Source organism: Tamandua tetradactyla, chromosome 15 (genome assembly GCF_023851605.1).
Source record: "Tamandua tetradactyla isolate mTamTet1 chromosome 15, mTamTet1.pri, whole genome shotgun sequence".
Taxonomy (NCBI): Eukaryota; Metazoa; Chordata; class Mammalia; order Pilosa; family Myrmecophagidae; genus Tamandua; species Tamandua tetradactyla.
The window spans coordinates 35,546,978-35,570,077 of NC_135341.1; the positions used below are offsets into that span (position 1 = coordinate 35,546,978).

Consider the following 23,100-nt stretch of genomic DNA (forward strand, 5'->3'; position numbering starts at 1 on the left):
TGCTGTCTCCCGCCCCACCCCCGCGGTCCGTCAGGGCCCCGCTCTGCCGAGGGGCGCTCACTACTACTGGCCGTCCGCTGTAGCCGGCCGGGCCCACGGCTCCGAGCGTGCAGGGAAAACAGACCTCGGGTCGGACTTGCAGTCCTCCACCCGGGTCCTGGGGTTCTCTCTGCCCCGGCCTCCCTGGCCTCTCCCAGCGGCCACCACCTCCAGCCTCTCGGCGCCCTGGAGAGGATAAAGTAAGTGCTGAGGTTGCCGCTTCGGTGCCAGGATGGAGGAATCCGAGCAGCGGAGGCGGGGATGGAGCAGGGAGGGCTGGGAGACCTGATGGAGAAGGGTACGCGGGCCGATCCCTTGCACTCTGGTTTCTTTCCCTTATCCTTTGGATCCGAGGCAGGCCCGTAAAGTATGAGCAGAACCCTTTTTCTTCTTTGGAGGAAGGATTAAATTCCTCAGAGCAAGAGTTAAGGGTCCAGCCCAAGGTCACGCCTGGGGTCAGTGGCAGAGTCAGGAAGAGAGCCTGGGATTCCTGAAGCACCCAGCCTACCTGGAGGGAGAGGGCAGAGAGGGATGAACCTCCCCACCACTGCGTGTCCCTCTGTCAGTCTTACCCCTTCCTAAGGACCTTCATGGATGAGTGATGCACACCCGTGCACCTGCGCAGGGAGGCACCCCACACACACGGAGTTATATGTACAGCCAGGAGCTGGGCATCATCCCCTCCCTCTAGGCCTACCCATCTGCAGCTTGGCTGGGACCCCTTCCCACCTGCCTCATCCAGGGTCCTTTGGCTTGAGTACGCCTAAGCCACACCCTAGTCTGGGCACATCTTCCACTCTCTGTCCCCAGGGCAGGAGGGAAGGGGAGACGTGGCACCTCAAAATAGGAGTTCCATCTCTGCTTCTTGATGTTATCTTCCCATCACCTTTCTCCCTGTCCCTGGCAGCCTTCAGCCTCCCTATGGGGGATCTAATGATTCCAAGAACTTCTAGAGAAGACCTGTCAGTGGATCCAACTTAGTCTCCCTTCTGTTTTTTTTTTTTTTTTTTTTTACGCACCTGAGTAGCCACAACCTGCCTCCACCTCCACACTGAGCACAGCCTGGACCACACAGTGGGCTGGGGCCTCTGTGCCTTGGCCTTCTCTGCCTGGGTTGGCGGGAGGAAGAAGATGGAACATTTAGTGGGCACTTACTGTGTCCGAAGGTTGCACTGAGCTACGTCTCCTTTAGGAACTGGCTCATTCTAATATTTTAGTGCCCCATGACCCTATGAACTTTGAGTTTCTTAGGATCCCCAATTCAGATTCAGCAAAACAGATGCAGAAAGTACCTAAGGTTACCCATCTAAGTGATTATCTGATTCTTGGGCAAGGATTTCCCTCTAGGAAAGGAAACAACTGTGGTTTATTTTTTTCGACATGGGGTGGGGAAAGCAGTGGTAGGGAGGAACTTTTTCAACCTCCCCATGCCTTACATCTTTCAGGTATGATCACTGTGGTCGCTTTACTGACAAACAGAGGTGGGCAAGGTATTATTTTCATGTTCCTAAATCCACATGGGAATCACAGATATACAAATCACATGTCCTGGTATCTCCTGAACCTTCCCTTGCCCTCAAACCTTCATTTCCCTAACATCTTCAGAATTTTCATCTTGTCTCCAAGCCCCCATACTCAAGCTTTCATTGTTTATTCTTTCTTTTCTAGCACTCAGGGAGGCAGGGAGCTCCCTCTATCCAAGGAGGTAGCCGTGCAGGTGACCACAGACTGGAAAATTCCTGATGTCAGATGTGAGTGGGCCGGCTGACTGACCACCAGCAGCCTCTTGCCCAGTGCCCCCTCAGCGTCGGCATGAACTCCAGGATCCCATCTTCTAGAGGTTGGTTCAGCAGCCACCCACCCACTTCTGATACTGATCTGGAGCCTGCCACAGAAGGGCCAGCTCCCGAGACCACCACCCTCAGCCCAGAAGCCACCAGCTTTAATGGCACCAGAATCCCTGATGTGGCTGGTAGCACAGCCGGCGTGGGCACAATGCTTCTGTCCTTCGGGATCATCACGGTGATTGGTCTGGCTGTGGCCATGGTGAGAGTTGGGACAGGCTAGGGTTGGCCCAGGTGGCCCCCAATTGGTGGAGATGTAGTCAGTATTTGCATTTACAGAGAACATAATCAGAAGGCAATCCCTCCCCTCCTCCAGGGATTTGTTCATTGGCGCCCAGAGGCCAAAGAGGTGGCCTCCAATTGGAAGAACCAGAGAAGGTTCTGAGGAATACGTGGCTTTTGTGCTGAGCTGTGATCCAAGCCCAATCGCATAGAATATGGGGAGGAGGGCATTCCAGGTGGAGGGTCTTGGTGGACAAAAATTTAGAGACAGGCAGGAGGTTATGTGAGCAGCTAGCAGAGAGGCAAGTGAGTGTGGGAGGTACAAGCGGTGTGGGAGAGGCCAGACGGTGGTTGGGATGGATTGTGGGCTGTGGAGGCTGGGTGGGACGCTCCAGATGGCAGGCTGCTGAACAGTGTTCATTCATTCATTCACTTGACAATGATTTACTGGGCACCTGCCTTGGACCAGGCCCTGGGTATTGTGGTTCTTATGGGGAGAGGGGGACAGATAAAAACCAATGGATCCAAGGGAAATCTGCAGGGATTACTTTGGGAAATTGTTGGGTAGGAGTGGGGGGGCCTCTTCTAGGCTGAATGATCGGGAGCAGCTGAGGAGGTGACATGAGAGCTGAGACCTCAAAGTGGAAGCCTGGCCTAAGTGTCCTAAGAAGAGGTAGTGAGCCAACAGGACAGAGAGGTAAGCTAAGGGGAAGGCCACAAGAATCCTCCATCATGAGTATGATGCCTCTAGATCTGGTACAACCCCTGAGATGACACATGGACACTTGAAGTGTCACCAGGAGGCCACTGGAGATTGTCCAGGCTGAGGCCAGGAAGGATAGGGGTATACCTGAAGCTTCCCAGCAGGCTCAGCAATACCAGCATTCACTGGTATTCAGTGCTCTTCCCAGGCTCCAATTGTTGGCTCTAGGCTTGGGAGAATGTTGCTCTGACAAATAGGGCTGCAAATGGTGCACCCTTGGCCTGGCTGGAGCCACTGTTAAACCAGGGTCACCATATGGGCCCTGCAGGCTAGAATTGCTGCCAGGGAGCAGCTGCCTGCCGGCAAGCAGGGCCAGCATGCAGCACATGGAGAGTGAGGACAAGCCCTAAGAGGTCTGTGGAGATGAGGCAGGGTGCCAGTGTTCTGCCTTGGCTCCCATGCGGTAGTTAAGCAGACTGAAGCACCGTGATCAGGAAAAAGGGGCCTAGAATATGCCCTTATAAACCTCAGAGAAAGATTTCCTCCCCAGAACTGGGGAAGACTCCTTTACCCTTCGTTCTTGAGGAATGTTTGGAGGGCTGGGGTAGGTGGCCCAAGAAAGCAGAGAGGTAGGGAGGTTGTGGGGTAAAGGTTGTAGAAGGCAAGAAACAGCTTCTGGGCACCATGGGACAGGTCCAGAGATGCTCTCTATGTGCTGCTTTGTCTCTTCTTATGCCAGCCCTGAGCCAGGCCATGCTGGATGCAAGGAGGAACAAGTTAGTGCCAGGCTATGTGCCTTACACGGGAGGAAATAGTGCTTGGTTTGGACAGGAACAGTAGGGGAGGGCTTCCTGGAGGAGGTGGGGCTTAAGCTGGACTGTGAGTCCTAGTGAGAATTTGGAAAGGAAGATGTGGACGGAGTCAGCAGTTGGGGCAAGGGGAACAGCAGGGACAAAGACATGAAGACTGGATAAAGGCTCTCACATTCCCTGGACACCCCTCTGTATTACAGGCCTTGGGAGCTGAGGGTCTGCATCATGGCTGAGAGGGGAGGGAACAAAGATCACTGGGGCTGGAGCCACTAGCTCCAGGTGGGCAGGGGCTGGACCTGGAAACACTGGAGCTCCTGCTCTTCCACAGAAGAGCAGGTTCCTATGTGACCCCCTGGAGGAGTTGAGGGAATAAGGGATTCCCTGGCTTCTTCCCAGGCTTTTGGTGTTCCCTAGGATTGGGCAGCAGGGAGAACTCTGGGCCAGGCTGGACACCAAATCAGGTTCAAGCTCTGAATGGGACACAGAGGTCTGGGGATAGAACCGAGAGGCATGACTTTCCCCCATGAAGAAGCAGGCATGCTCCTAGTGGCTGAAACCACCAGCCTGGGGAGAAGCTGGGTGGTGCAGGGGTCCCTGGGCATTCACCTGAGTCTCTCCCCCTCCCTCCTTTCCCTCAAGACTTCGTACCAGGGTTTCCTACTCCAGCCTGGGGGCCCTGGTCTTTTTCTCAGCCTGCCTAGGCCTTTATCTTCAAGACTGAATAATGGGGATAAGACCTGGGAACCTCATAGGTTCCTCCAGAGCCAGGGTTCTGGGGAGTCAGCCTGGGCTGCCCGCTGAGGAGCTCAAGCCTTCCAGGTAAACTCTAGGAATCAGCCAGAGTCTTGCCTAGAGCCATTGCCCTGTGGAGTCTGGCTATTCCCTGTACCCTGGTTTTTTTTTTTTTTTAATCTGTACATAGATTTGGGCTGGGGAGAGTTGAGATGAGTTGCTGAAGCCTTCCTCATCCTCTTCAGCCCTGAGGGGTTCCACCATCAGCTTTGGCACAGGTGGGGACCCATCAGCCCTTAGGCCAGCCTTCCTCTGGGCACTGTCAGCATCTAATAAACATCAGGAAGGGCATAGATGTGAGGCACAGGCACCACGGGAGTGGGGGCCCCAAGGGCCAGAAGTCTCTCATTCATCAGCCCCAGCGTGTGTCCTGAGGGACTGCTGGGTGAGTTGGGGCCTCCTTTCCTGACCGCCTGATGCTGTGCCTTCTCTTGCAGGTTTTGTATATCAGGAAGAAGAAGAGGTAACTCCCCAGCTGCCATCAGAAACCTTGGCCCATGGGCAGTTCTGGGCTGGACTCCAGGGGACATGGGTGGGGAAGAAGGAGACCCCATTCCCAAGGCCCCTCTCCCTGGTCAGGGGTCAGAGCCTCTTCTGTCCCCTCTTAGCTGGGGGTGACCACTTTCCCTCTCACCATGGGGCCCTCACAGAGCCAGCAGGTATGAGGATTCTGGGTAACCAACTATGACTCTGTGATGGGGGGGTGTGTGTGGAGAGAGTGGGGACTCACCCCTACCCAACTGTGCAGCCACCCCTGCCCTGCCTGCTACTCAACCTTCCCCCAACCCCCAGAGGCCATGGATTCCAGCAAGGCCTGGCCTGGGCAGTCCCTGTGGACCCCACAGATAACAGCCCCTTGGTCTATGGCCCTACCTGGTTCTAGGAACAAGCAACTTCTCTCTCTTACCACCCATCTGAAGGACAGAGCCAGTCCTGTAGGTTTCATTAAATGAAAACATGTTACATTTAATGCTGGGTGAAATCTTAGGACCCTAAACATGGTTGTGTGCTGTGGCTCAGCTGGTGAGCAGGGCCTGGAGGGCTAGAGGGAGGGAAAGGGCCTGCCCTGCCCCCAGCAGCCTCTGCCCCCAACCCTAGGCTGGAGAAGTTGCGCCACCAGCTCATGCCCATGTACAACTTCGACCCCACGGAGGAGCAGGACGAGCTGGAGCAGGAGCTGTTGGAGCACGGGCGGGACGCCGCCTCCCTGCAGGCTGCAGCCTCTGGGCCAGCCATGCAGGGCAAGGTGGGCCTTGGTCAGATTCCCCTGCCCAGCCTGCAGCCCATTCGGGCATCCGCCACCCCCAGCCTCCCTCCATCCTCACACAGTGTTTGCGCATCTGCCGTGTGGTCAGGCGGCAGCTATTTGGTATATGGGTTTTGTCAAGTTTGTTTAGAATCCAGTAGAATTGCTCCATGGCTATCACAGACTCACCGTGCAAGGCCAGGGCAGGGCAGCTCTGGGATCCAGCCTAGGTCTGCCCCGATACCCTGGTGATTTTAGAAGCTCCATTGGCCTTGCTGAGACTCGGTGTTCTCATCTACAAATGAAAATCCTAATTATTACCCCATGTACTGGTTAGGAAGGCAGCAGCGGACACCGGAAGAGCTAGTTGGAGCCTGAGACTCCAGGTCCATGGTCCTGTATGGGTTGTGATGTGGGTCAGACTCTTGGAGAATAGCACCTCAGAGTCGGGTTCCAGTCACTGACAGACCCTCAGCGGGTAGAGACCTCAGCCGAGCTAGCCTCCTATGACCAAAGGGATGGGTGAATGCATGGTTGACTTGCTAGAGCCCTGGGTTGCCTGATCGCTTATTCCCAGTCCTTGAAATTCCCAAGAGCCGGAGCACCATGGGGAGACCTGGCCTTCCTTATACCCAGCCAGCCTTGTCACAGTCCTCCTTGCCCTGACTCCCTGAGTTACTGGAGATGTCTGGCCCCAGGCTGGGAGTCTCCAGATCCCCTGGTTTTGCCACCAGTTCTGTATGACCTGGGTCAGCGCATGTCACTCCCTCAGGATATTCAGGATATTCCAGGACTGAGAACCTTGGTTGACCTGTGTCTCACGGGGCTACTGACCATTTGACTACTGTTTTCTGTGTACTTCCCTTGAGCCAGCCCCTGTGCTGGGACCTGGGGGTACAGAGGCAGGCTCCTCTGCTGGGGGAGAGAGGTGCATGCATAATTAATTCCACCCCTGGTCCCCCAGGGTAAGTGCTGGGATGGCTGTTGCAGGGGCGGAGTTGTGAAGCCAGATCCTATTTCGAGACCAAGTTTGCAGGGAGGGCAAGGCTCCAGGCAGAAGACAGAGCTCAGTGCAAGCACATGCAGACACTAGGAAGCCTGGGTGGAGGTGACTGAGCCAGAGCATGCACGGCCTTGGCCAAGGTCCCTGATGCTCCTGCCTGTCTCCCTGCAGACCACCCTCCCCTCCCAGGGCCCGCTGCAGAGGCCCAGCCGGCTGGTGTTCACTGACGTAGCCAATGCCATCCACACGTGAGTGGTCCAGAGACAGGCCTGGAGCTCTGATGGAGACGTCCTCACATTGCCCAGAGGCTGCCCACTCCTGGAACGTCAAGACCTCCTCTCGGGACCTGCCCTGCCAAAGAGGAAGGGGCCAGGCAAGGCCCCAGCTGTTCTGTGAACTCACCTGCTGACTCTTGAGGCTCTGAGAGGCCCCTGGCCAGGCTGGGCATCTGGCCACTGACCTCCCTAAACCTGAGGGCCCTGGCGTGGAGGGCGGCCCCCATACCGGATGGTGGAGAGCCCCTGCTGGCTTCCTTATCTCCTCTCTAGACTTTTCACATCTGGGTCTGCTCCCTGGAATCTGGAGGAAATAGAGGGAGTAGTAGGAGAGGGAGGGGAGAAAGGATTGGAGGGTGGGGGGCAGGGGGAGTATTCTCCTCTGTCAGGGAGAGGTTTGTGTTTGGACTCTGGAGATTGCAGAGATGTGATCTCCCAGGTCATAGGGACAGGGAATAGGGGTCACCCATTATTGACCCTCACGGTCCCAGAATCGGAGCTGACATTGCCCAGTGGGCAAAGATGCCAGGAAGAGAGCTGCTTGTACCCACAATCCATCCATACAACAGGGGATCCCTGAGTACTCCAGCCACCCCCCCTCCTGGCAGCCAGCTGTCTGCTGAGCCCAAACTAAAGTGGGAGCTTAGAGAGAAGGGAAATGGGGGGATGTGTGCAGAGGTATGCAGCCCCCTCTGCCTGCAGAAAGGCCCCAGGTGTGCATGAGTGTGCCCATGTGCAGACATGAGCCCGTACCAGTACATGGAGCACGGTGGAGCCCCTCTGCATTGGCTCTACCCTCCAAGCCAGCTTCCATCTCCCCCACCCAGCAGGGGCAGTGTAGCGAGCCGCCTCCTTTGCAGCCCTCAATGTTCAGGGACCGCAGCAGGGAGAAGGGAAGTAATGCTGCCTCATAGGGCTCTAAAAGCTGAACAGAGCCACTTCTGGAAGCATCTGCCTGTCCTGGGTTATGTGGGCCCTTTGAGGCTGGAGGTGAGACTGTGGGTGGGGTGGGAACTGCCCAGAGGAAAGAGGGTGGGGCTTAGCCCCTTAGGAAACACACTCAAGAAACTCAACCTATTTTTGGATTTCCCCACCTCCACCCCATCGATGGGAAGGGGTTGATGGTGGGGGAAAGGGAGTCTCTGTGCTTGGCCTGCCCCTCAGCCTTTGTGGGTCAGGGCTGATGTCAGGGTCACTCAGTAGAGTCAGACTGCAGGAGCTGGGCATTTGCTCTGCTCTGGGCAGGCCTGTGCACGCGAGCCTGCGGAGAAGCATGTCCTCGTGCCCGGCCTCGCTGCCATGGCCATCCTCGCTGGTTGGAGAGGATGCGGGGGTGGCATGTGCAGTGCTTCTCTTGGGCAAATGCCATGTGTCAGAAGATGAGGGCTTAGGAGTCCCATGTGGGGAAGGTTCTGGATTTATTCCCTCCTCAAGATGCTATAAATACGTTAGCACTTAAGCGGACTGGAGGGCTGTGGGTAATTTAGGATGCACAGAAGCTGTAATTTAACTCACAGCATCTCTGTGTGAGAGCATTAAAGATGTAATTAAGATGTTTACGCAAAAAGAGTGTGAGCCTATGACACTCCTAGTGTGAAAGCCCAGGAAAGGACAGGATGGGTGAGGGGCTGTGGGGAGCCTGGGAACAGTCGCTTGAGTCCCAGCTATGAGATGGCAGCCCAGTTGGTCTTCCTTGATCTACCCAAGGAAATTCCTCTGGCCCTGGGTTCAAGGCTGCTCTGGGCCTCCTTGTCTCACTTGTGGACTGGGGTCACATTGCCTGCCACCCCGTTGGGTGGAGAGGCCAAGTGGACAGGACATGTGGGACAGGGGAAGGAGGGCCCTCGAGCCCCAAGGACGTGGGGGAGGTGGAGTACCCCAGGACTCACAGGAGCTGGGTCTGAAACACAAAAGGGAACAAAATAATGTGTCCTTTCCCAGAGCACAATTGGCAGTGGATAGTGTGTGTGGTAGGGGGAGGCTTCAGGGCTCTGTGTGTGGAACCCACCTGCAGGGTTCTGAAGGGTTTAGGGGAACATGACACCAGGTGACCAATAGTCCCGGTTTGCCCAGGACTAACCCAGTTTTAGCGCTGAAAGTCTCACAAACCAATTCCCTCTTCCAGAGTGCTGAGCTTTGGACTAGCATCATGGAAACAAGGAGAGAGTGAGCGTCCCAGGTCCACAGTGGAGGACTGGGCCGGAGATGGGCTGCAGGATAGGGCTTTGGGTAAGGATGAGGGCCGAACATGCCATGGGCTCCCCACACTGCGGTCACACAGCCAGGCCTGTCAACAGTGGCCCTTGTCCTGGGGAGGGGTCTCCTTCCCTCAGCAGAAGAAGGAAGGATCCCGCCAGAGAGTAGCCAGGAACATGGGGCTGCAAAAGGCCCAGTATCTGGAGGCCCCTGAAGAAACAGCACCCGGGACAGGGGCTCCAGAAGGACCCCTGCTCCCATTCTCACCCACTGCCTGCCCCATGGCCCTCTCCCAGCCTCCCCCGGGCTGGGCTGGCCTGGGGGATGGACACAGGGCAGGCGTCTCTGTGGTAACGGGGACAGCTTCCTCCTCCTCTTGTCCCCTCACAGCCACCTCCTCTTCCCTTCTACCCCACCTTCTTCTGTTCTCTAGTTCTCTTTGCAGTCCTGGAGGAAAAACAGATTCCCCATGAGTTCCCACGTCTTCCACCAAGTGTGGGGTCAATAAATATTGGGGTGAAAGGTTCTGGGTGGTGTGTCCTCCTTTTGGGGACTGGTGGGCTGACCTGAGCTCTCCTCACCGCCGTGCGATGGAGTTGCCAGCTCTCGGCTCTCGGAAACTTGGCTCCTGAAACTGGCTGTTAAGTGGGGCCCTTTGGGAAATGTGAGCCCCACCCCCACCCCATCAATAACCAAAGCCCTTCCTCGTGACCAGCGACCAGGGCTGCAGGTCAGAAGTCGCAGTCGTTTGTGGTGGGTGTGACAAGTGATGTGGATGGGCCTTCAAAGGAGGTCGTTTTCCTTAATAAAGTGAAGTGTCACCTTCGAGCCACTGTAAAGAAAACAGTCCTGCTGCTGGCTGTATGCAGGCAGACATCAGGGATGCCGTCAGGATGTAAAGGGAAGTTCCCGTGGGGGCGAGCCCAGGAACTCCAACAGAGCAGTCTGACCTGGCTGTGATTCCTTCCAGAAACACGGCTTTGGCCTGGCCTGGCAGTTCCTACTGCATGTCCCATCCCTACCCAGGGGCATTTCCATCCTAGATGAGAGGAGACAGACATTCACATGGGAAGAAAAATGTGTGTGTGTGTGCGTGTGTGTGTATGTACACACACAGCACATGTATTAATGTCTATTTCTTTCTATCTCATCTATATGGAAAAGGGGGCAGGGTGTGCCTGGGGGTGGTCAGTGGCTGGGGGCAAAGGCTCCCTCGGTTTTGGTATGGAGGGGCCAGATTTGGGGGAGGGGGGGAGAAATGCCAGAAACTGCTGGGCTGGTGTCCGCAGCCACCCTGGCGTCCAAGAGCTCAGGATAGAGGAGCATCTGCAGATGAGGGTATCTAGAGGTCACCCAGAGGATGCTGTTGACAGACCCGAGATGCGAAGAAATAGACACGTGTGTGGGGATCAAGCGCAGGAGGGGGAGGAGGGGCAGGGGAGAGAAGGGGCGTGGCTTGTAGGGGATGTGGGAGAAGTCGAGTGGACTAAGGTGCCCTCCCGCCGGGCCTGGCTCTGTCCTTGGTACCTCCTCTTATCCCCACCCCAGAGCTCCTTGGCAGTGGCTCCTGCTCCCCACCCTTCAGCCTGTCCTGCAGGTGGAGGACAGGGCAGGTGTCTCTGCCCCCCAGAGGTGGCAGGACACCCCCTCATGTGCACCTGAGGGAGCCAGGGAAGGGCAGTAAGGAAACAAAGGAAGAACAAGAGGTGAGGTGGCCTCCTCCATCCCAGAGAAAACCCCTGGTTCAGAGTCTTCAGCCCAGGATGGGGCTGGGGGTGCAGAGAGTTAGGTGACACCAGGACTGCAGTGGGCTTCCTTTTCCCTGCCCCTGGCCCGAGGAGAGTGGTGTGTGTCAAAGGGACTTTCTATCATGGGCAGAATGGGGCAGTTGGGAGGGGATTCTGCTTCTCAGATCTCCCCTCGGTTTTGAAGTTTTCCCCTCTCTCAGCAGTTAGCGGGAAAGGTGCCCTCTGGGTTCCTGCTGGGATCCATGCATCTGGGATTCCCATGTGGGCTGCCGAGGTCCGTGGAGGAGGGGAGCCCCCCCCAGGTGCCAGAATTACTGTCCAGAGGTGTTATACTGAGCTCCCATCTGCAGACAGAAAAGGAGAGACAGCCAGGAGGCCCCTCCGCTCGCCTCGCCTGGGAGAGGTCAAGACCTTCCTTGAGGAACCAGCTCAGCTCTGCCCAGCGGCCCACAGCCTGGGCCAGATTCTCACATTCAGGGTGAGATTCCAGGCGACCTAATGATCCCATTAACTTGAGAGCAAAGCAAGACTCACGCAAGGTCCTCCCTGGTGTACCTCCCAGTGTGTGAGGTTTCCAGGCGTGCAGGCACATCGGAGGCGTGAGAGGGAGTCTGGCATGCAGCTGCTGCCACTGAGAGGCTTCTCAGAGCTGCCTCAGCAGCTCCCTGGATTCCTCCCAAGGGGCAAATGGAACTTCTGAGAGATGCACTCTGGGGACCCGTGGTGGGACCCCACACATCCCCACGGTGGCCGGAAGGTGACAGCAGCTAGCATTCCCCAAGGTGTGAGAAGGGGCATGGAGGCCGAGCATCAGCCCAGGGGGGTGGCATGGAGCTCAGAGGGGAGCCCCAGACTCTCTTTTGCTTTCTGGAACACCTCATTAAAGAGAGCAGGAGCCCGGGCTCTGAGTCTCGGGGTAAGGGGTTCGCTGAGGCCCCGCACACCTCCTGCCTGGTCCTGGGCCCCAGGTGTCGGGCCTCCCTACCAGAGTGTGGGCCAGGCCCAGAGCCAGACTGGAGGACCGGTTCGCCCAGCACTACTCCCTCCAGCAGCCCTGGCTCCTCCCTGGGGAATCAGGGACCCATCTTGGCCTTTCTCCCCACGTGAGATAGCTCTTATGAGACTGAAAATCCAGGCCTGACCCCTGTTCACCCCAGAGAGCCCTCTCACATCCCTCTGCCCACCCCAGATGGAATCCTGAGTCAGTCTCCGGGGACTGAGGTCCTGGCAGAAGCCACTTCCACAGCAGCACTGCTCTCAGGCTGGGCCTGTCTTCATGTTCCTCTGTCCCCATCAATCTAGCTGAGAGGCTTTCTACAAAGTTTCCTGAAGCCCAAATATTTGTAGTGTAAGGGTGTGGGGTAGAGTGGATTCATGGTATTTGGCATCCTGGCAGACCTAACGCATGCAGGAGTCCACAGGACTTCCCCGCATGCCCGACCTTGTGCTTGGAGGTGAGGGGAGCTTTCAAGGCCAAGTCTGCTGGGAACAATGAGAGGTGAGACAGCTGAATGCAGTTGCTCTTGGGCTTTAAGAGTTCTGGTCAGGGAGGGCTTCCTGGAGGGGGCAGAGGAGCAGGCATGAGCTGTGCTTACTTTCTGCCCATCTCACCAGGGCCTGGGTTTCAGGCCAGGATGAGGCGGTCTTTGCTGCCCATGCTATAGAAGTGACTGGCCAATGTGGATCAGGTGGGTCTGGCAGTGGAACAACAGAACCCAGAGGAAAATACTTTCTATGGCTTTTCCCGAGAAACCCATGAGAGTTGTGGAGTCTCTTTCCCTGCAGCTGCAGCAACATTCAGGCGACGTCCCACTCCTGGCTGATCCTTCCATCGCAGCAGCTCCAGCTTCCCTTCTATGTCTGGGTTCAGTTGGTGGCCCAGGCAGCCAGATCCTTTCCTGCCCTCCTCAGGACTTGATGACATAAACGGCAGTCCATCAAGGGGGGTTAAGAGGATACTGCGTCCTGTCGGGAAAGAGACCACTGGACTAGGACTGATCAAGGGCTCCAGCAGGCCAGACCCTAGTGAGCTCCTCCAGCCCCATTTACAGGTGAGGAAATGGCTGGTCAGAGAGGGTGGGTGAGGTCAGCTCCACTTCCTAGGGGTGCGGTGAGAGAGAAAGGGCTTGGGCAATGACGACGCATATCATGTGTCATGTGCCTGGCAAAGCTGATCAGCTCTTCCCTACTCCCTGGGTGGTCCTGGAGTCTGGCAAGGAGGGGGTTAGAGGGCTCACTTCTGCTGGGAGCTGAGACCCCCTTGTTGAGAGTCCCTGACTTGGGCACTGAACTCCAAGTCACTAGGTTTCCCTTTCCTCAGCCTCAGTTTACCCCTCTCCAAAATGGGAATGAAACTACTCAGCCCTACTCACCGTGGGGCGCTGCGGGGAGGGGCCTTGGCAGTGGGCTACCTCAAGGGCTGAAATCTGGCCCTAGTAACAGTTATTCTTGATGGGTGCCATGCTGGCAAGCTCCCACTTTACTTCCAGCGGCTCTTCGCATGGGTGTAGTTACTCCATCTTACAGAGGAGACCCAGCTCCCCCAAACGGAGTCATCAGGTACAGAGCCAAGGGCTTGGTACTCTCCTACAGGAAGGAGCCTCAGACACACCTCAGAGGCAGAAGGGTGTGGGGGCGTGGCTGGACACCCAACTTGGCACTGCTCAATAGACTCCCAAATCTGCCTTCTGGCCCTGATGCCAGTCCATGCTGCCACCTTCTGGTGGATCCAGGTATTGCAGGCAGCTTTCCCACCTACTACTCTTAACCAGGACCCTGCTGGGTGGCCCCTTGGTTCTCTTCTGGCCCCATCCTCTGATGTCTCCCCTGCACTCAGTCCCTCTCACCCATGTGGATGGAGATCAGGACACAGGTCGCAGGTCCTGACACAGGACCTCAACTGGCAGGACCATAACTAGGGTGAGATGACTAAGGTACCTCATGTTCAAAATTAAGGAGGCACTCCCTCTCAGGAGCTGACACTGCACTTCCACCACCCTGAAAGTGAGTGCCTCCTTACATTCTGCATGCTGAGTGCCTCACTAGCTTCATCTTAGTCTCAGCCTTGCCATTTGGGCCCCTCTTGGTTGGGACCCCGCTGGCCGACACTGAAGCTGGTCCCACACCCAAAGGGCCCAGCCGTGAGGGTATGAGCCACACTCCTATCTGGAGCTCGAAAGGAGACTTCTACCTTGAGGCGCTCAGGAACACCAGATTATGAGAGATATAAGGGCTCTTTCAGCAGCTTGATGACAGGTCATTAAAATGACACTACAAAGCCCTGGGTGGCCCTGGAGTGAAGGAGGAGGGCAGGATTCCCTCCACCAATTTATGAGGATGGGTCAGAGCCAGAGTCTGCATGTGTCAACTGCCTGGGGCACGTGCACATAGAATCAAAGCCGGTGTGCTTCTATTCATTCCCCAGCAACCCCAGAGAGTAAGGGGCCCCATCTTATGGATGGGGAAACTGAGGCACTGGTTATTTAGCACACAACCCAGGAGAGCTAACCCCAGAGCTCATACCCTAAGACTCCCAAAGAAGGAAAGAACATCCCCTGAATGTGGAGCTGCCATCTCCTCTCACCATTCATTTATTCACTATCTTCAGATGTGCTCAACCCTCAGCTCTGGCACTGAGAGGCAGCCTGCTGGGGCTTGTCTTAAAGAGTCTCAGTTGGCATGAAAGCCAGGAAAGCAGTGACAACACCACCGCTCACTAGGAGGTGACCTGGTGCAGGTGCAGGGACAGTAGATTCAGAGTCTGGACCGTCGTCTCTGACTGGGGTCATGGTAAGGCTTCTGTTGCACTGGGCCTCAGACATTGGAGCAGGTTTGAACTCGAGGCAATGGGGGACATTTCAGGCTGGACAGGTGGCACAGTGGAGGGGATGATGGGCTTTACCTTGTAGCCGGGACGTTAACAACAGAGGCTCCATCAGGTAATCCTCACGAACAAGGAGCGCTGGGCCAGCCCTGTGTGTGGTGCCCGTCCTGCCTCCCCTACTGGGTTCCCTTGTCTTAAACGCTTCTGCTGGTGGGGCAGTGGATCTGTCAACACTGACCTGAGAGAATCTGGGCCAAGGGCTGGAGCACTGAGTAAAAGAGATGCTGCAGCATGACTCCCCCAGAGAGCCCACACCCATCTCCACTTCCCCCACAGAGACCCAGCATGTCTGTTCCCACCTCCAAGTGCTGACCCCTGACCCCCAGGCTGAATAGTGGGATGGAATTGAGTTCCCTTGGTGAAGGGAGACAAGGGCATTGCGATTGGAGCAGTTCCCAATGTGGCCATCAGGTGGCAGTGCAGGCCCAGATTATTGTTGGGGAAGGGGGTTGGAGGGGAGGGGAGTGAGATCTGGCCTTGAGATCTTTTTCAGGGGGTTGGGAGTGTAAGTGACTGGGCCGCTGGAAGTTGTTTGCTTCCCCTTCCCTGCCCACCCCAAAACACCTCTCAACCAGGACTGGGACAGGGGAGACTTCCTTGTCACAACTGTGGTCTGAATCCCTAGAATGGAGCCTGGCACAGAGTAGGTGCTATGGGCTCCACCGATGGAACAGAGGTTTCTGCCTCACGAGAACTAAGTGAGTTAATATATGAAAAGCATGCAGCGAGAGCCCTCAATAAATGTGCATGGTTATTTTTACTTTTATTATAGAGGGCATTTCTGCCCAGAGCGTGAACAACATCCCGGAGACCCTCACTTATTTCAGGCATGGGACTTCAAGCGTGGGCCCCACCCTGGTATCCAGACAGCCTCTCCCACCAGGGGAAAGAGACTGAACCCATGTGGCCTCACTTGTTCAATGCAGCAGCCCCTCATGGGCAGTTGGAGGACAGAAATATTTGTGTAAGCACTAAGGGTAGCTACACACAAGGATGGGGTCCCCCTAGGCCTCACCAGGCAGCCTCCATAGCTCCCTGGGAATGGAGAAGACCCAGCCTTCTGCTGTCTCTGTCAGGACTGGCTCAGCTGGCTGGAGGGTGGGAGGGGATGAGGCAGGGGGAACCTGCCCCTCAGTTGCTGGGACACCAGTTCAGAACATCTGCCTACCTGGGGCTTTTCACTGCACGCCTTTGCCGACTCTGGAGCCTCCCCCTGTGAATGCCTATCCCGTCTTTACCTCAAATTCTACTTCTTCTCAGTGCCTAACCAGAGCACTTGCTCAAAAAGATGACAAAATAGCTTTGATGCCATCTCTCTCCCCCACCCCAACATGGGAGCCAGCTTCTTTCCACTGAGCTCCATGAGGTCACCAGCTGTCCCATCTGAGCCACAGCCTCGGGCTGAATGAGTTGTTTCAGGCTACACAGGACTTAAACCCAGCTCTGTCTGACTTCTAGCCCGTGCCTGGAGTGGGTCCGGTTCATCCTTCACGGCAGGTCCCACTCGAGTCCCGGGCTCCAGATGGGTTCCTGGCATGCTCTCTTGGCTCCTGCATCCCCACGAGGGAAGGAGCAAGATGGGGGCATTTGCTGCATCCAGTGGCCAGGCTGAGTGCCTGGGGAGGGCAGGAGCAGCACCAGCTGCCCCTCATACATCATCTCCAACAAGGCAGACGGCAGGAAACAAGCGGCTCCTGCAAAGTGATCACTGGTGATAGAGTGCGGTAGGTGGTCCAGCTCCCAGTAGGACGAGGTGTGACTCGCCCTGGATCCCCCTTTCGGCTGTCAAGTAAAGGGGTGACTATTGGCGAGTCAGCTCTGCCTTCCACCAGGGATGCCTGTGACAGGTGTCCCAGAGACTGCAGCCCAAGGACCTTGGGCAACTGGACCCTCTGGAGTGCCCCTTGCTAGGTGAGCAAGCTGGTTTGAATTCCAGCTCAGCCCCTATGTGATGCCAGGGAAATCCCTAAACCTCTTGCCTCTGTTCTTCATCTGTAAGTAGAATAGGTCATCCCTACCTGATAGGTTTAAAGGGTTCAGCCTCTCTATGGGATATGACTCCCAGGGGTGTAAATCTCCCTGGCAACGTGAGACATGACTCTCAGAGATAAGCCTGGACCTGGCATCGTGGGATTGAGAAAGTATACTTGACCAAAAGGGGGAAGAGAGAAATGTGACAAAATAATGTTTCGGTAGCTGAGAGATTTCAAATAGAGTCGAGAGTTTATCCTGGAGGTTATTCTTACGCATTAAGTAGAGATCACCTTGTTATTCAAGATGTAATAGAGAGGCTGGAGGGAACTGCCTGAAAATGTTGAGCTATGTTCCAGTAGCCTTGTTTCTTAAAGATGAGTGTATGACTACATAGCTTTTACAGTGTGACTGTGTGATTGTGAAAACCATTTGGCTGACACTCCCTTTATCCAGTGTATAGACAGATGAATAAGAAAATAAAGACAAAAATAAGTAAATAATAGAGAGGGAAGGGTTATGAGATGTTCTCCGTGTTCTTCTTTATTTTTATTTTTATTTTGGGAGTAATTAAAATGTTCAAAAATTGATTGTGGTGATGAATGCACAACTATATGATGATACTGTGAGCCAGTGATTGTACACTTTGGATGATTATATGGTATGTGAATATGCCTCAATAAAATTGCATTTAAAAAGGCATAAAATTCCTGCAATAAATCTATTAAAATAAAATTTAAAAAAAGGTTCATCCTTGTAAAGGGCACAGAACAGTACCTGACACGTAGGAAACACTAAGGAACTATTTGCTAAATTAAAAAGTCACTAAAGGTTTGCAGGGTGGCCTGGGGGGTACAGGGACTTCACAGGGGTGGGAGCCTCTGAGCTGTATATGGGCTCAGCCCCCTGGTGACCCTGCAATCCACAGGGACTGCAAGCCTGTCTGGTTCCAGGTCACACACCCCAGCCCAGCTCTAGTCTTACTCTCCAAATCCTCCCTAGCATCTCAATTTCTAAAATTGCCTCTGCCCAGCAGTCCATGTGGCCTCACCAATTCCCTCATGGCCAGGAAGGGGCAGGGCCTTGGGGGGGTAGGGGTGTTTCCTACTCGACACCTGGCCTGAACTGGGGCCTTCTGGAGGAGCCTTTGGGATCTGGCCTGGGAGGGATGAGTGGGGGCAGCTGAGGCAGGCAAGGAGGGGCCAGGGCCTACGATGGGGCCTGAGCTCAGAGCCCTCTGACCCGGCTCTGGGTGGCTGCTTTGGGGCCACAAAGCCCTGGAGTGGTTGCCTGAAAACCAGTTGATGGCAGAGGCTGCTGGTTGCTTCCCCACCCATGATCATTCCCACTACGAGAGCCACAGATGGGCTCAGGACCCAGGTTGCTTTGGTCCATAGGCCAAAGGATAGGGCTGAGTCCCTTTGCACCAATTCATCTCCTGTCCAGATCAGTGACGCCCACTGCCTTACCAGTCACCAGGCCAGAAACCAAGTTTTCCCCCAGTCCACAGCCCCCAGGGCCCGCAATCCTTCTTGTCCCAAGTTTTACAGCCACACCCACAGGTACCATCTGGCCATCTTTACCTGGGCCTCCCAGCCATGCCCCACTAGCCACTGCCCCGTGGCCCCTCTAACCCTCCACTTACAGACCTGTTAGGCTTCTGCTGAACTCTGGGCCCTGAAGCCTGGCCTCCAAAGCCTCAGCCTGCTGCCTTCCATTCTGCCCAAGCAGGATGTCCCCTGCCTCTGCCCGCTGGTGCTGCGCCTGGGCCAGGATCCCTGTCCACCCTGCCCAGGCTGGGCTTTGCCCCTGACATGCAGTGGCCTCCCCCTCTTGCCATCCCCCCAGCCTTCTGGCAATTACCTGAATGATTGATTTGGTAATTAACTTGGTAATTAATCATGCTTCGGCTGCTCAAGATGCTCTTTGCTGGCCTGGCCTGGAATAGAGACCTGCTTGGCATTACTTTCCCTGGGAAGGAGGTAAGAGGCCCATCACTTTGAGGCCCATCACCTGGCTCAGCCCCCGCCAGTGCCCAGCACACAGGGTGATGCCAGGGATCTAGCTGAGAGAGAGACCCAGGAGCTGCCTCTGGGGAGGCCCTGAGGGTGTCCCGGGGTGCACTTGAGTGTGGCTTCAGCCCTGGGGGACTCACTTCCCCTAAGGCAGCCCTTCTCCCAGCTCCACCTCCACTTGGCCTCCTGGTAGCCGCCTCCAGCCTCCTGGGGGTGCTGAGTGAGGGATGCTATGGCCCTGTGTGCTGGATACTGGCAGGGACCAAAGGACCTGGCCCTTAGCGAGTTCCCAGCCTCCCAAGGCCTTGGGACAGGCCGCGTCCTGCTGTCCAGCTGGAGGAATGGGAGGCCTCCTGACAGAAACTCCATTTCAGAGGGGCTTTGATCAGCAGCAGGATTTGGTGGCAAAGGAGAAACTGAGTCTGGTGCTTAGTGGGGTTTGGGGCCAGCGCCGACCCAGGTGGACTCCAGTGAGGCTGGCCCCACGATGCATGGCCTGCAGGCACAGCCACCAGATGCATGGCCGGCAAGGGGTTCCGTGGAGCCAGCCCTCGGGGGTTGATTGAAATGCCCCCCTGCCAATTAGGATTTTTAAAGAAATGTATAATGATCCCTAATTGGCACCCTCATTAGGTGCCAATTAAACACTTAAGCATTTCTTACAAGTTTAACACATTAATAAGGCAGCTCATTACATGGTAACGAGATTTACTTCTCATATTTATTATATTGTTTTACCACTGCTGACAGCAGAGTTATTTTTAAAAGCATGGCTCCTTACTGATTGCACACAGCCCCTTCCCACCCCGCCTTGACCAGCAGCAGTTCCTGCTGGGGCTCTCCCCTGAGCCCCGGCCTCCGGTAGGTGCAGTCCCCTGCTCCTCACGCCCCCTGGCTCCAGCCTCCCAGAGGTGAGCCAGGCAGGGCCTGGCCTTCTTCCCAAAGCCTGGGAGGCCAGGCCCAGCCCCAGCCGCAGAGCACAGACCCCAGAGGGCGTCTGAGAGCCTGGGGGAACCTCGGCCCAGTTAGCCACACTCCGCATTCCAAGAGCACCAAGGGGAGGGGGCTAGTCCTTGCTTTCAGCCCCCCTGGCAGAGTCCTGCACCTGCTGCGAGGAGAGGGACCAACTCTATCAAGGGACCAGCCTGAGTAGGAAGGAGTGGGAGGGGGGCATAAGCCTCAGGAGGCTGAGGGAAGGGAGGGGAAAGCCCACCCGAGGAGCCTCATTTGGTCTTTTCCTTGGATTCCAGGAACAGTCATTTGTGGTACCCAGTTTTAGCTTTGCCTGCCCCACTATATTTCCTTCAGTGGATTCTGTGACCTTGCCACAACCTTGGTGCCAGCAGAGTGGTGGGGAGCTGAGGGGTGGGCAGGAAGGGAAACCTGTTCCTCCCTGAGTCCCCTTTACTGGAGCAAGCTTCCCCTGAACCCCTGCTCCAGAGCCGGGGGTGGACATGACAACACAAATAGATGACTGCCGGGGACTGAGGGACCCACTCCAGGTCCTGAAATGAGAGGACCGGCTTCATTCGTGAGTAAGGCAAGGACAGGTTATGCAAGGCTGGGCTGAACTGGGCTGCACCCCCCACCCCCGCTTTCCCTCCTCCCAGCTCCACCTCCTCCCTGCTCCCCTCTCTGTTCCCACTCCTCCCCCTCCCTGCCCCCAAGACCCAATGGATGAGGCCCTGATGCCAATAGGGCCCTTGGTCTCCTCTCAATACAGTGGAGACTGAACAAGCTGTCCCTGATGTCAGATCTGCTTTGCTAGCATTCTAGAAGGCTCTGGTGGGCCTGTCACGCATGTGATGGCACCTAAGGTGGATCTGAGTCAAGCTGAGTAGGGAAGGTCCAGTTTCCAGGCCAGGATGCTGGTCTGGAGGGCATGTCCTGATGCCCTGTGCCTCTGCCCCCAGTCCTAAGAAGTGTCCTTTGCCCCAACCTCTTTCTGGGAATTGGAGCAGCAGATGCTTTTCCACTTTTAGCCACCAGGCGACAACAGTGGCAGTCACACTCCGCCTCATTCCATCCGTTCCTGGAGCAGTGCACTTGACCTCCAAAGAGACCCTGAGGTTATCTGGTGTCCCCAGATCTGAAAGGAGGCGAGAAAAGATGGTGTCCCAGCCCCCTCCATGAGCTCTGAGACATGGAGCTCCCTTCCATCACAGAGGACGGAGGGGCTTGTGGCCCCGGCTATTTTGCTGGCACTGTCTCGGCAGGGGCTGCTGGGACCGTAGCCAGGTGGGAAGAACAGAGATGGGGGGCTAGTTGGGGGAGGGGGGTTCTCGGACCATCTTCCTCACTTTCCCGCCCTGGCCCTCGGCCCAGGACTTGAGTGTTATAGGCTCTGGCATTGACCTTCTCTGGGCCCCACAGTGCCCCCTCCCTCCACATATGGAACAGCAACTGAAGTCTGTACCTTGGAGGGCTTATGGATTCTCCCAGCATCCCATCACCCCCGCCTTGTCCCCTTCCCCAGCCCTGCATCAACAAGGCTGCATCAGCCTCCTTGTCATCCACCACAGCTCCAGACACTGCTCGTTTATCTCCAATATGTTGGGGGCGGAGGTGCCCAGACTTGGTGCCAATTTGCAGATGCACCCTCACTGGGTTCTCACCCCAGAGCTCAGCCCAGGCAGGGTTTGGGGAACCTGCTTTCTGGGTGCATGGGGTCTCTGGGGGCCTGGTCATCTGGATCCCCTCAACATTCTGAATCTAAAGCCTTATATCGTTGCTGGGAGCCCCTCAGAGACAGGCAGCCCACTGTCCTCGTCACTGACCCCTGAGCAGGGCCCACCTTACCCGAGGGGCCCTGGGAATTTGAATCACTGGTAAGAGCACCTGCAAGCAGCTGGGACGCTGGCTCCTGGGGAGAGCTTGGTGAGCTGTCTTGTCCTTTGGGTTCCTCAATGCCTGCAGCTGCGGCTCTGGCCATGCAGGGGTCTGTCTGCTCTAGGACCCCCGCAGGCAAAGCTCTACTCTAGCAGGAGGGCAGAGGATGGGCCTCGGGAAGAAGGGGAGGTTTCGGGGCAGCTGAGGAAAAAGTAAACTGGAGACGCCATTGAGGAGGGCGCGACCTCCTTGTCATCCACCTCCTTGCCCCCCCGGGGGGTTCTCATGCCTCCTTGGAACCAACAAACAAGATATTTCAGGGACCAAAGGAAACAGGCCAGAGCTGTCTGGAAATAAAAATGGAGGGGAAGGTGCCTCCAACCTCTGGCTAAGACTTGAATGGTGAGAGCTGCTAGCCAGGCGGGGATCTGGGAAGGAGGGTTCCAGGAGGAGGAAACAGCAAAAGCAAAGTTTTGGATGCTTGTGAGAAACAGCCAGGAAGCTGAGGGCAGGAGGGTAGCGGCAGGGGTAAGGGGACATCGGGGACCCATGTGCAGAGGGGAGGGCTTGGTTTCACAGGGGTTTGTAGCAGGTAAGAAGGGACATGAGGGGCAGGTGAGGGAACAAAGGAGACCGGGGCCAGGCCCTCCAGTGGTTTGAGTTCTTTGTGAGGGGGTCTCAATTGACTTGACATATGTGCCTGGGAGAAGCCCCCAACTCGATGGCGTGCCCTGGCAGGGGCTGGGGCCACCCGGCACAGAGATGCCTCAGCTTCCACACCTGTGAGAGGGCGGAGGGCAGCCCGTCCCCTCACCCCACATCCTCAGTCCCTCTGGAGGCAGGCTGGGTAGGCTGTGGACGACTGGGTCCCTGCTGGGCCAGGCGCTGGAGACCAGCTGCCTGGCAGATCTACTGCAAGAGGTTCTGCTGACTTCCTGGCCCAGCCCTGAATCATCCATCAGGCCCGAGGCCGCCTCACCCAGCCATGACCCCACCCCGGACAGGGGCCATTTATTTCCAGCAGCCGCTCCCAGGAACCAGGCTTTCAGCCAACAGGTCCTTTCTCCATTCCACGGGGCAGCCCTGCCCTGACACCTCTGGCCAGCTGCATTCTCCCCATGTGGAGGGGGATAACCAGGCCCGTGCACAGTTCTGAGGGCCCCCCAGGGTGGTCATTCCCACATGGAGCTGTGCTGCCCGGGAGGGATCTGGGTCCCCAGCGCAGGCGCAGGGAGCCTCGGGCCTGAGTTTCTCAAGTCCGGGGTCCGAGGACCATGGCCCTTCCCGAGTGGCCACTTCCCACCTCGGGGGTTCAGGATGGGGGCGTCCTCAGAATCTGGCCCTGAGAATGACAGCCACACAGGGATCTCCCCTCACCGAGCTCCAGACCGCACCACAGCTGGCTTAGGCCTGTCTCCGCCGGCTCCCTGCGAGAGGTCAGGGACCCCAGGCAGAGCGCGGAGAATTGGATAACTGGGGCAGAGAGACCAAGGTGATGTGTGAGGGCACGCTATGTGGGACA

General features: G+C 56.4%; 1 protein-coding gene across 1 annotated transcript; it reads left to right on the forward strand.

Annotated features, from left to right (window-relative positions):
- Nucleotides 1–9,687, forward strand: C15H3orf18 (chromosome 15 C3orf18 homolog). The gene is made up of 5 exons (XM_077129192.1): nt 1–239; nt 1,708–2,085; nt 4,850–4,875; nt 5,511–5,658; nt 6,833–9,687. The coding sequence occupies exons 2-5, from the start codon at nt 1,852–1,854 to the stop codon at nt 6,911–6,913; spliced, it is 489 nt and encodes a 162-aa protein (XP_076985307.1). The 5' UTR covers nt 1–239; nt 1,708–1,851; the 3' UTR covers nt 6,914–9,687.
- The last annotated feature ends 13,413 nt before the right edge of the window (nt 9,688–23,100 follow it).

Bases quoted from the DNA above. Each gene is read 5' to 3' on its own strand.
- C15H3orf18 (XM_077129192.1), top strand. From the start codon at position 1,852: ATGAACTCCAGGATCCCATCTTCTAGAGGTTGGTTCAGCAGCCACCCA. The intron at 2,086-4,849 runs GTGAGAGTTGGG...CTTCTCTTGCAG, and splicing joins TTGGTCTGGCTGTGGCCATG to GTTTTGTATATCAGGAAGAA. The intron at 4,876-5,510 runs GTAACTCCCCAG...CCCCAACCCTAG, and splicing joins TATATCAGGAAGAAGAAGAG to GCTGGAGAAGTTGCGCCACC.